The sequence below is a fragment of the Alosa alosa genome, chromosome 17 (assembly GCF_017589495.1).
Source record: "Alosa alosa isolate M-15738 ecotype Scorff River chromosome 17, AALO_Geno_1.1, whole genome shotgun sequence".
In the NCBI taxonomy this organism is placed as follows: Eukaryota; Metazoa; Chordata; class Actinopteri; order Clupeiformes; family Clupeidae; genus Alosa; species Alosa alosa.
This window is the reverse complement of record NC_063205.1, coordinates 32,038,429-32,052,400: the sequence shown is the minus strand read 5'-3', so window position 1 is coordinate 32,052,400 and position 13,972 is coordinate 32,038,429. Positions and strand designations below refer to the sequence as shown.

The 13,972-nt window shown below is 43.2% G+C and overlaps 1 protein-coding gene across 5 annotated transcripts in view; it reads left to right on the top strand.

The window, feature by feature from the left end:
* Nucleotides 1-13,972, top strand: part of dmd (dystrophin) — a 493,723-nt gene that overhangs the window by 129,630 nt on the left and 350,121 nt on the right. For all 5 annotated transcript variants that reach the window (XM_048268223.1, XM_048268225.1, XM_048268222.1 and 2 more), the window contains one exon: nucleotides 10,682-10,863. In XM_048268223.1, the coding sequence (XP_048124180.1) occupies nucleotides 10,682-10,863 (182 nt within the window). The remainder of the gene's footprint in view (nucleotides 1-10,681; nucleotides 10,864-13,972) is intronic.

Genomic DNA, 13,972 nt, shown 5'->3' with positions numbered 1-13,972 from the left:
TTAAGTTGCACCGTTTGCAACTGAACAGTAGCGCTCATATGTGAGATTGCTGTTTATAGACTTCAGTTCTGCATTCAACACCATAATACCACAACAACTCATCTGCAAACTTGACAAACTGGGACTCAGTACCTACCTCTGCAACTGGCTACTGGACTTCAAGTAGTAAGTGTTGGCAACAATATCTCAAGCAGCATCACACTGAGCACGGGGGCCCCACAAGGCTGCGTGCTCAGTCCGCTGCTCTTCACCCTGCTGATGCATGACTGCACTGCAACCTACAGCAACAACCACATAGTGAATTTTGCTGACGACACAACTCTGGTGGGTCTCATCACCAAGGGCTTAATTTAGACTCAATACAGGTTGGAGGTTGACCTTCTGACCACGTGGTGCAGGGACAACAACCTCCTGCTGAACGTCAGCAAGACCAAGGAGATTGTTGTTGACTTCCGGAGAGGTCACACCCAACACCTGCCACTGACCATCGACGGTGCTGTGGTGGAGAGAGTGAGCAGCACCAAATTCCTGGGGGTGCACATCAGTGAAGACCTCTCCTGGACCACCAACACTGCATCACTGGCGAAGAAAGCTCAGCGTCAGCCTCTACTTCCCAAGTGAAACTCAGGCGAGCAAGTGCTCCACCAGCCATCATGACCACATTCTACCGAGGCACCATTGAGAGCATCCTCTCCAGCTGTGTGGGGCGGAAGCGGCACTGAATACAACAGGAAAGCCCTGCAGCGCATAGTGAACACAGCTGGAAGGATTATTGGTGCTTCACTCCCCTCCCTGAAGGACATTTACACCACCCACCTCACCCGCAAGGCGACCACAATTGTGAGTGATGCAAGTCACCCCGCTCACAATTTGTTTGATCTACTGCCCTCTGGGAAGAGGTACAGAAGCCTGCGCTCCCGCACCACCAGACTCACCAATAGCTTCATACACCAGGCTGTTAGGATGCTGAACTCTCTCCCCCCTCTCCCCCCTCCACCCTCAGCTACATAACATCCTGGACTTTGGACCCACAATGGCTGCGTTGCACTACTCCACTTGCACTACTCCACTTGTACACTTGCACACTTTGCAACTTGTTGTTGTTGTTGTCCTGTTTTCCTGAAAACACTTCTGAACACACTTCTGCTGCTCTTACATAACTTGCACCACTATGCCACTTGCATACTTAGGTCAAACAGAACTACCTCAGCCATTTATTGGCCTGACTTTTGCACTATTATATTGACTGTCTACTGTATGCACAATTGCACAATTTCAACCCAAATTTTGCTGCTCTTATTTCTTCATTGTATGTGCCTTCTTATTTACTTTTTATATTGTTTACTTGAATGTTATGTTTGTCTGTGGACTCAATTGGTAAAATATGTCTTCCTATGTGGGATAGTGGGAAACGTAATTTCGATCTCTTTGTATGTCTTGACATGTGAAGAAATTGACAATAAAGCAGACTTTGACTTTGACTTTAAATAAAGCGCAGAGAAAACAAAGTGGGTCTGAAGGCCAGCTGTTACAACTTCACTACAGTAAATGGCTTGCTGAAAAATTGAAAACAGTTCATTAACGCAAAGCGATCAAGGAGCTTGGATTGGATAAGTGTGAACCCTCACAGAACTACAAACAACTCCATTGTGTATCTCCTGCAGAACAATGGTAAAACAGTTCTTAATGCGAGGAGATCACGGAAAGCACAGAGTGCACAACAAAAGGACACACACAATACCTGTTGTCACGTTCGGAAGTTGCAGGGAAACGCAGGCGAACCCAACACACAGTGGACACAGGTAGGGTAGTGCAATTGTCTGGGGGAGGACGCTGTTGAAGGGCAAAAGTCTGCAGAATGTCTGCCTCCTTGTTGTCCTTGTCAAGGTTGCCATGGTCGTGGACACCTCAACAGGCACAGGCAAAGAGGCATCGGGTGAGGGGGCGGGGGGGTGATGGACAGAAGGACAGACATGGGGCGCTAAGTTTGTTGGTTGTCACCGGGATGTAGAGCTAGAGTTCAGTAGGGTGGCAGCCACAGGGAAGAAGTTTTCTTCTGAACCTACTGGTTCGGGTGCAGAGAGACCTGTAATGCCTCCCAGAGGGGAGTGGGGTGAAAAGTCTTTGATGATGCTGCGTGCCTTAAGCAAGCAATTCTTGTCCTGGATGGCCTCGTTTGAGGGGAGTGAGGAACCAGTGATGCGTTGGGCAGTTTTTACCACCCTCTACAGTGCTTTCCGGTCAGAAGCAGAGCAGTTGCCATACCAGACTGTGACACAGTTGGTGAGGATGCTCTCGATGGTGCAGAGGTAAAAGTTCACCAGGATCTGAGGAGACAGACTTGAATGACTTGCAGACAGCTCCGAACAAAGAGGAGGTCACGGGCCCATTAAGAGGCAAAGTTAGTCTGTGAAAACAAAATGTACTGTTAAGATCGATATCTATTAACGTAGCCTATCTATTTCCTTATAGCCTACAGCAGAATGAAAGCATAGTGCAATCTTACCATTGCTCCGGTTTGTAGCGCCTACGTGTCTCCGAGTGAACCCTGGTAGGCTATGGCTGGCTACCCCGGCTCTGATTTCGCAACAGCAGATGTCCATTCTCCTGGCGAGACAAGTAGGCCTAACCAGTCACCATTCCTCCCATCAAAGGGAAGTGCTCGTTTAAAGGTCCCCTCTTCTAGAAGGAATGAGCGCCGATGATGGCGGGCGCGTTGTTTATTAACCAAATTCACATCCTCATATATCCAAGTAACGTGAAGTAGTAGCCTAATCAAACTGTAGGCTAGCCTTTCAAGGATACAAAGGAAGTTTATTGTCACATGCATATAGTTACTGGAAGTAAGAAATGCAGTGAAATTATGTCTGGTGTCAGCCTATTTGTGCATTTATGGGGGGAAGTGCAGTAGAAGAAGGGTTTAGTAGATTAAGTGGCAAGGGCTGCATAAGAAAGGTGGGGGAGGATTGGAATTGGGGCGGGGGGGGGGGGGCACCAACAAGGAGCACCCAAGAGCAACAGGGGCAAGGGAAAACTCCCTACCAAGGAAGAAACCTTGGGCAGATCCACGGCTCAAGGGGCTAACCCAATTGCCAGGGTCTTGGTGTGTGTGTTGGGGGATGACAGGGGAGATGGGATAGTGTGCTGTGTGTGTGGGGGAGAGGGGGCAGTGTGCAATATGTGTGTGTGTGGAGAAGCTTCCTGGGGGGGGGGGGGCAGAAAGGCTAGGCAATCAAGGACATGGGTAGATAGATGGAGGAGAAATCAAAAATAATAAATAAAAAGTTCTATGGAGATGTGCAAAAGTTGGAGAATGTCAGGTGTGTGTGTGTGTGTGTTTTGATGTGTGATGAAATAAGAAAATAAATAAAAGGTCTGTAGCATAGGGAGAGGGATGTGAATGTGCTAAAAGTCATGTAGGTAGGTGTGTGTGTGGGGGTCATGAGTGCTGAGGAGTGAATGAGTGCAAATTCAGTAGTGTGAATTTAGAGTTGGGAAATGTTTGAGAGTGCTGAGGAGTGAATGTGTGCAAAGTCAGTATAGTGTGAGTTCAGAGTTCAGATGGCCTGGGGATAAAAACTTCTCCTGAGTCTCTCAGTTCTGGCTTTGTGACTACATAGGCGTCTTCTTGATTTCAGCGGGAGGAATAATCCATTGTTAGGATGAGAAGAGTCCTTCAGAATCTTTTAGGCTCTTAGGAGTACTCTTCTGGAATAGATATCTTGTAGAGCAGGGAGTTGAGTTCTTATAGTACGTTCAGCTGAGCGCACTACTCTCTGCAGAGTACTACAATCTCTAACTGTGGAGTTCCCATACCAGGTGATGATGCTACCAGTTAGAACACTCTCAACCGCACAATGTTATGAATGCATGGTGATATGTTTGCAATGTAATCTAACATACCTCACTATAGACGATGCAGCTCTTCTGTCAGATAAGCTCTCCTCTCCCGTGCTGCTTCTGAGGCATTTGGGTTAAATGGCATAGGTATGCAGTCCAACATCAGGTCTCCTTAAGTCCTGTAATATTTCCTAATTTATGTCATCAACACATCCATAATTTGTGGAAATATGTACCCTAGATTTATGCCTATTTTTTCAATTAATCTTAATGGACACCACAATGATTTCCCTCGTGTGGTAATGTTTTTCCTTGTAATTATGTATGGTTTGCAGAAATGGGAACTACTGTGTCTGTATAGATGAGAGGAGTAAAGTGTGCGTTGTGAAGCACACGCTACATTATGGCCAACCAAGCGCACCTGCAGGTGTAGCCTACTACGGCCGTACCTTACCATCAGGCAACTCAACAACGAGAATTAATTTCCTCTGTGTGTATTCACACCAAGTTGACCTAACTTTCCGACTCTGCACAGTATCCCATTAACTGCATGACAGTAGGCTATTTACAATATTATCTGTAAAGTAGAGTTTGTAAACATGCTATCATCAACTTAATGCATGCACCACTTTAGTTTGAGAGCACAGGCACACCAAACAGGGCGGGGTCTAAGACCTGCCAATATCCGTCACATATCCCCCCCCTTAAGACAGAAGCCCACCTAAATGGGATTCTGTAAATACTGTAACATAAAACATCCCTTTCACAAAACACATATAGACCATCCCAAATACCAGGACATACACAACCCACTCACCCAACACCGTGGTCACATCCACTCGACACTCACTACTAGGGTCAGATGTAAACCCCACCATGCATACCCTCACCACTCCTCACGCTCACCAACCACCAAACCTCCTGACCCACAGCAATTCCGGCGCCTGGAAAAGTAATCTAAGCGGGACAGGAGCAGAGATACAGGAGAGGAGAGAAATGAGTGAAACAGACAATCAACCTATCCCACCACACCCAGGCCGCGGGACAACGCATCTGCCAATATGTTATCCACGCCCCGAATATGGTGAATCTGTAAGTCATACGGTTGCAAAAACAACGCCCAACGCATCAGGCGTTGATTCGGATTCTGTAGTGAATGTAGAAATGTCAGTGGATTGTGATCTGAAAACACGACCACTGGATGAACTCCCCCACCCACATATACATCGAAGAGCTGAAGAGCCCACACCAAGGCCAGCGCTTCTTTCTCGATTGTCGAATAGTTGAGTTGGTAGCCATTAAACTTTTTTGAAAAGTAACAAACTGGACAGTCTATACCATTAACATCTGATTGTAACAGCACTGCACCTGGCCCAACCTGGCTGGCATCCACATGGATTTTAAACGGACAGTCAAGCCGGGGAGCAGCCAGGACAGGCGCAGTGGTGAGCAACAGTTTGGCATTATCAAAAGCGCATTGGCACTCGTCAGTCCAACAAAATTGAACCTTGCCCTTTAACAAATTGGTGAGGGGTGCAACCACTGTGGAAAAATTTGAACAAAAACTCCGATAATATCCGACCATGCCTAAAAATTGCATCAACTCTTTTTTTGTTGAAGGAGGTGGGAAACTGTCAATGGCCATCACTTTGGCCCGTACCGGTCGTACCTCTCCCTGCCCCACCACCTTCCCCAGATAAACCACCGTAGCCTGCGCAAATTCACATTTCGCTAAATTTACGGTATGGTTGGCCGCCAAGAACCTCTCAAATAACGCCGCCAATCTAGACAAATGTGAAGGCCAGGTATCACTCAAATGTGAAATAAACGGCAACCCTCAAACCCCGATATTACACGGTTCATCAAGTGCTGGAAACTTGAGGGCGTTAAGTAATCAAAACTCATAGCGTTGCGTACAGGCCCCTCAAAAGCAGAGATCTCCTGTGCCCGTATTACGAGATTTGATAATAACCTTTGGTCACATTTTGTAACAAATTTTGCAGAACCTACACGGTCTCGTGCTCTATCGGGAAAAAGTCGAGGCCCGTTACCATGTTCACTTTGCGATAATCTGTACAGAATCTAAAACGTACTATCTGGTTTTGCTACCAGCAAGCATGGTGGCTAGAATCTGACGGTTTTGCCAGACCATTCTCAAGCAAATACTGGACCTCACCGTCCAGAATTTTCTGTTTGGCTGGTGGAGCAAACCGCTAATTGGATCAGCCCACCAACATCTATATCGTGCTCAATAGCATTGAGTGCATAATCGGTTACATCGGAACATAATGATGAATAGGATAAAATCAGTGATTTCAATTCACCCCTCTGTTCAACGGACATATGACCCAACAGGCCATCAAGATTGTTCAACATTTCTGAATTTTTCAGGCGTGGCAAACAGTAAACATTTTCAACAAATTTTTGCAGAACAGTCTAACCTCATCTCGATCATTTTTGGGACGATGGAGTGTAATGCCGTTTTAATAAAATTGATATGACACAGCTGAGCCTTTCTTTGGTGTATCCTGCTCAGTGAAGTGGAAAAGGGCCGAAAACTGTGCACGGTCCCCAGGATCCCGTAATGCCTGATCCTCTGCATGACCTCTGCATGAAAACCTTTTTCATCCGTGCCTGAGATTTAATGAGGTTAGTTTTTGCACACTGCCCAGACAAAAACAACCTGCGACGAAAGCCATTAACATAATCAATGAGGTTAACTGGAGGGTCCGATTCCTGCAAACCATCTTTTAAAACGGACAGTGGATCGCGAACCTTATGTGCAAATACTAATTCATTCGGACTGGATCCCAGACTATCCTGCGAGACTTCCCGAGCTGCCTGTAATACCCGTTCTCTGTATTTCTTCGGCACGACAATCTGTAATAAAGTGTCAGTCAACTCGTTGTTATAAGAGACAAATTTACGCACAAGTAAGCCGTCAATGAGAAAATATCCCCGGTCTGCGCTCGGCATTTTCTCTTCCGATAAGGCCCCACCCAATAGCTCTGCCAACCCATCATCCTCTCTCTGGGCCTGAACAAAATCACAGCGTTCGAACAACGATGGCAAATTAGGTAGCTGTGGGCATACACGTTTAATGTCGGAGAGCTCACCAGAACCATTCACTGCCTGCGCGCGAAAGACTCCCGTCTACGACATTTCCACTCGAATCATCCCGTATTTTACCTTCAGCAATTAGTCTTAAGCGCTCTCTTTGAATGTCGTTTTCCCTTTCCTCCTGTCGGTCACATAGTTTAATCTTTTCATACTCAAACTCGCGCTCCTTTTCCCTTTCAATGCGCTGTTGCTCTAGTTCATATTCTCGACTTTTACGCTCTGCTTCTATTCACTTCAGCTCCACTTCATGCTCCTGCTCACGTTCTGCTGCCTCTAAACGCTTTTGCTCCAGCTGTAATTTCAAGAGCTCCATTTGTTGGTCAAAAGTTAAAGCATTTGGTTCAGAACGCGACCCTTCATTTGAATGGGTAGGAGTAGAGGCCGCTGTTGGAACTACGGGGTCAGGGGCTGAGCCTATCTCTATAATGGACATGTTTTCCAATTTTGATCTTCCCTGATCTTTTAGTTCTTGTTTTTTTAATTCTTTCGGCAGAGTGTCGTCAAATTGGTAATGCTCCGCAACTTTGCGCAACTGAGCTATAGTTAACCCATCCAAACATGCCTCCGATGGACACGCAAAAAAACTGTCCAATGTTTCCATTACTGCAATTTTACCCTGAACTGCGAACTGGATTAATTTAACGCGCTTATATCCCAAAAATGCCTACCAAATCAGATTTTCCTTCAAAACATGGCTCAGACGCAACAGTGTACAATCCGCCGATAATCTAACACAGGTGCAGATAACCACCCCAATAACCCACAAGACTAGAGCTGCCCCGCATCTAACTGAAAACAACAGCCCTGAATATTTCCACTGCCTAGTCTTCAGTGTGCCCTCATGCAATTGAGTTGCAAGCAACCCCAGCGCGTTCGACACACCAAACACAACAAACACATACACAATAGCACCCAGCGGTAAGCGCTCTTCACCTTGCGCGGGGGTTTCACGTCTGCTCAGGTAGGCTCTAACCTACCATCCCCCCCAATCAGCAACTAAACTACACCTGCGCCAAATTACCACAGCCTGCACGTCTTACCTGCAGTGAAACGTAACGAAAGCTGCAAGCAGCCCCTAAATGGCTCTCCTCCACGGCAAACCAAACAACAAAACCTCAATCAATTAGATCGCCAACCGAAATCTCAGTAAATTACCAAATACTAACTTATCAATTGAAAAAAATACAATTTCAGCGCGTGTCTCCCCAATTTATAATTAACTGCACAGGCAATTTACGCTTGCCAGTAAGGCCAATGCAAAACAGTGTACTTCATGGAAAATTACCTTACCAAATTCCGGAAAAAATCACGGAGAGTCCCCATATGTGACATGCCAGCTCAATGCATGAAACATGAATGGGGAGACCACACGCTGATTCCGTAATAATAAAGATAATTTATTAAATAAAGGTAAATTTAACAGAAACTAAAAGGAAGCCTCGCTCGCTGTTGTGGATGCAGGCGATTTATAATCCTGCCAATCAGGCACACCTGAGCACCAACACCTGCTCAACAGGAACAGAGAAAGAGGGGTAGAGAGCACAGGCACACCAAACAGGGCGGGGTCTAAGACCTGCCAATATCCGTCACATAGGGCTGTATAAAGTTGTTCAAATGAATGTATCATAATTAGGCGTTGTTGTTGTAAAGATATTGCATGTGGATGTTGTACTACTTTTTTATGGCTACTTTTTAGGTGACCAATGGACAAACAAAACCTGGAAACGGACAAATATTATCAAGGCTTTGAATGTTTCTGCGTGTGCACGGGGTGTCTGTAGATCGGTGTGCATTAATTCCTGCAGACGCCCCTGTGGCCATGCATGCGCCCTTAAAATAGCATCTGAAATTGCTCCACTGACTTTAGACCAGGATTATTATTATTGTTTTCTGAAACTGCAAAATATCAACATGAATGTTTGCGCCGGAACACGCCTCCTCTTTTCGCTGAACGGCCCCCTTGGGTGCAATTGCATTTCCTGATTTACCAACTGTGCCTGTGGAGGGAAAATTCCAATATGCGCTGAATGCAAAATAGGAAAGACATAAGCGTCATATAAACTGCCACAGGATAATCGTGGCTTAGCAACCTGTCACTAGGCACGGGAGGTCTGACAAGCTTTTCGAGTTTTGCCATGTTAACCTGTGGAGACTGAAGGCCTGTTGGTAATGAAGGGCACTTATTTTGATGTGTGGTGCCCTGACCCACGTAAAGACACAGTGAAATAACATGTTACACTATAGAAATATGATATAATTGGGAACACACACAAAAATGGCATATTGCATGATATTTCCATAACCGCGAGATACACGCTTCACGATAACGGCAAGAAGTTTACCAAGATGTATAGCCCATCAGCAATCTATTTAAAATAACACCTATTTGAAGTACCATTCATGATATGTTGTCAAATATTGAAGTTGTGGTAAGTACTGTACATAGCTTAAATGGTATGTTTCTTTCGTCCCCCATGCCTGTTCCATTCATTCTGGCCAGGAGAGTCGAATGAAACAAAACGCACATTCAACTTCTGCTTAAATAACTCATGAACGGTTTTGTTCAGAGCTGAAATTCCAACTGTATTTGACAGAGGACAGATGTAGGTTGCTAGTGAAAAAATATTAGCTTTCAGTGTGGTACGATGTCTTTGTAAATGACATTTCATTGAAAGTCCCGGTTCTCCCCCTATGTAATAGACGTGCAGGGTGGTAAAGCTTGTCAGACATAGAAACAGTAACTAAGGTGGGCGGGACTTAGTGAAGGGTGAATTGCGCTTGAGTGCGCGATATGGGCCAAGGTCTCTTCTCTTTATCTTGGCTTTTGGCTCTGACTCTTCCCTGCTCCCTCTCTCTCTTTCTCACTCTCTCTCCCTTTCTCCCTCTCTTTCATTCCATCTTCCTCTCTCTCTCCCTCTCATTCCCTCTCTCTTTCTATGCTTTAATATTTGGGTTTGTAATCTTATTTCGTATACTGTTTCATCTGGTGTATCTGTTATTCTTAACTTGTTATTTTGTTAAGTTTAAGTTTGTGTCTTGATAAGCTTCCTTTGTTACTGTTTGCTACTTTGTTACTTTACTTTGTTACAGTAGACTATGTGAGTTTACTTTTACATTCAACTGAAGTGATATTGATTACATTTACCTTTTAAGGCTTAGTGCCAAATAAATTGTTCATTTGCCTACCAATCGTATTCTTCAATTCTCGTAGTATGCCATGCCATGCTCTTCCATAGCTGATAAACTAGTTACTTGGTAATTGTTTCGAGTTCGAGTATTAATTAAATGGAGCCAGATTAATCGAGTTTGTAATAATAACAGTTACCAATTAACTATCCACTCCATTCATTTGTCCATTGTTCATACACGCGATCAACAGGATAACGGCCCAACATATTTTTCATTCCACGTGAGGGGCGCTGTGGGCCTGCTCTCTCTTTCAAGTGAGGATAGCCCGACATTGTCAGCGGCTTTTTCTCAAATCTTACAGTGTTCACCGCCAACATTATTGCACCATATCTTACAGGCGGAAAAATGGTTTATTACTATGGTACTAAGCAACAGTTATTATGTTGGTGGGAAATTATTACGTTGGCAGGATTATTACATTTGAAACATGCAGAGTTTTATTACATTGGTGGAAGGCTATTATATTGGTGGGTGCTACAAGCACTCATGCATTTCTGATTAAGAAGACATACAGTTATTTTTCTTTTCCCAGATTTCACCATCTGTCAGATTACAGACCACATCACAGACAGAAGTCAAGCAAACTGTCATGGCATCTGTAACTAAAGTTACTACTCGAGAGAAGGTCATGATGAAATACTCAAAGGAGAAACTGCCCTCCTCTCCTCCCCAGAAGAAAAGACAGATTGTAGTTGATGCTGAGCTCCAGAAACGGTATGTGAGTTTTCTTATATCACAAGAAACTACCTACTACTACTTCTACTGCTACTACCAGTGCTTGAAGTGGAGGAAAAGGTGCCAGTACTTATCAGGGTTCACATATATCAGGCGGTGTAGCGTTTCTCAAACTATGGTGGAGCGAAATTATTCCTGGTGCTCCGTGTAATAATTTGCTGCCACAGACCAACAGAAAAAGAAAATAAACGTTTCTGCAATCAGGAGGAAATACTTGCTAATTTGGTGTCATCAAGTGTTGCTATGAGTAATTCAGTTCAATGCATGCTTGTGCGTGTCTGCGCGAGAGAAACTGAAACCACTTGATAACGTTGGAAGCAAAACTCTGCTTCAACCTGTTGGAAGGCTATTTAATTATGTAATGGCATTTGATAGAACGACGTGGATTCTTCCATAAAAACAGCTTATAATTGTCATGGTAAAACTATATAATACACTTTTTAGCATTTTTTTTCAAATTTGAATTAACATGGCCAAACTAGACATAAATAGTCTTCCTGTTAACACACCTTAAAAAAGCGTATGTGATTTTGGGAAAAAACGTAATATTACGTCTTTGATGAATGGAAATAGAAATTATATGATTTTGATCTGTGAAACTCATGAAAACGATGATCAAAACTCATGAAATTTTAATCTGGACATTTTATCACATTTTATCATAACGGTTGCCGCTTTGGGTCGAATCAGTGACGCGTACACGCCAGGTCAAAACCAGGCCATTTTCGTGGTCTATCACTAGGTGGCAGCCTCGCCAGGTCTCGCTGATCACTTCCCGGAAAGTTCACACAAGTAAGTAACAGGCAACACTTCATATTTCATGAAAGACGTTATATCTCCATTTCTGGAAAAAAACAGCGATTTTGATGAAAACTAGCCACTGTTTAGCTTGGGATTTCTCAGGAACAGAGGTGTGTAGAAATACACGGTTTGCACCCACCGAGAGCTTAAAGTCTCACCTTTTAATCGAGCTATTGTATGTGTTCATAGCTATAACACAGAATATGCTGTGGCTGTACAAAAATAATCAACAATGGTGTAGATTGCTGGCACTCTAGGACAAAGCTCCCGAAAACAGCTTGGCATTCAATGAGCTAAAGATTTCAAGATCAGTGATTTACACCTATCATTTACCATACACAAAAGCTGGTATTGTGTTTCCTGAATCCTTACATTCAGGCGTTCAAATTAAATTTCATTAAAAAGCATGTCAATATTTTTTTCCATTTGCCTACCAATGTTTATGATGCTTGCATGAGGGAAACATCCCAAAACAATGGCACCCATGTATGACAACATGAACATTTTTTTTTTTTAAATGTTTGCAAATGTATTAGAATTAAAGAACACTCATATAATATGTACTGTACATAAGTATTCACAGCCTTTGCACAATACTTTGTTGTGGCACCTTTGGCAGCAATTACAGCTTCAAGTCTTTTGGAATATGAAGCCACAAGCTTGGCACACCTGTCTTTGGCCAGTTTCACCCATTTCTCTTTACAGAACCTCTCAAGGTCCATCACGTTGGATGGGGAGCGTCAGTGCACAGCCATTTTCAGATCCCTCCAGAGATGTTCAATGGGATTCAAGTCTGGACATTCACAGAGTTGTCCTGAAGCTACTCCTTCAGTGTGCTTAGGGTCTTGTTGAAAGATGTACTGTCCCAATCTGATGTCAAGAGCGCTCTGAAGCAGGTTTTCTTCCAGGATGTCTCTGTACATTGCTGCATTCATCTTTGCCTCAATCCTGACTAGTCTCCAAGTTCTTGCCGCAGAATTTTTTCTGTACCCTTCCCCAGATCTGTGCCTCGAGACAATCCTGTCTCGGAGGTCTATAGACAATGCCTCCGACTTCATGCTTGTTTTGTCGTCTGACATGCACTGTTAACTGTGGGACCTTATATAGACTGGTGTGTACCTTTCAAAATCATGTCCAATCAACTGAATTTACCACAGGTGGACTCCAATTAAGCTGTAGAAACATCTCAAGGATGATCAGTGGAAACAGAATGCACCTGAGCTCAATTTTGAGCTTGACCACAAAGGCTGTGAATACTTATGTACAAGAGATTTCTTGGTAACACTTTACAGTAATAGTACATGAATTATCATGAATTCATGCATTAATTAATTAATGATTTATGTATTACTTAATTCCTAAATATCTCATGAATCATCAGAAATGTACATGAGTTCATATTCTGTCATTTGTGACCTCATACATGAACAACACATCAACTGAAGCATAAAGTATGGTGGGCACATCATTATGATTTATGATTTATTAAGAATGATCATGATGATTTCTTTTTCTGCCAAAGATGTGGTCATCACTACTCAAATTCTGATTTGAGCACAACTTGTGCAGTTCTCTAAACACATGCCATTGTTAACACTTTAGTTGAGGGGCCACAAACATGATGAACTCATGAGCAATTAACCTTACATTCATGCAATCCTGATGATCATGCTTAATAAATCATAAATCATAATGATGTACCCATCCACCCATGTACCTAATGCTTTAGTTGATCTCTTGTTCATGCATGAGGTCATGAATGAGAGACTATGAACTCATGCCAATTCCTGATGATTCATAAGATATAAAGGAATTAAGTAATGCATAACTCATGAATTAATTAATTAATGAATTCATGATAATTCATGTATTCTTACCGTAAAGTGTTACCAATTTTGTTTTAACTCTTGTTCTTTAATGCTTTTATCAACTATTACTCTTCAGTTTTGTTTGTGTCGCAGGACCAGCCAAACTATGAAAAAAGTGTGACTTATAGTCCGGAAAATATGGTAGTAGTAGTAGTAGTATTATTAAATACGGTAGTAGTAGTAGTAGTAGTAGTAGTAGTAGTAGTATTCTTCTTACAATGTGAATGCTGACTTTTATTTCTGTTGAACTATTGTCAAACTCTATATTGTTATTCCAATTCAAAAAATGAAGTTGAGGTGTGTATTAAGCATCAGTTTCTGGACATTGTCTGTTAAGCTGTTAATGCTGCTAAATTAAATAGAAACAGCCCTGTTACTGCATAATTGAAAGTAAATCACTTGTTTCTGGGTAATTACTG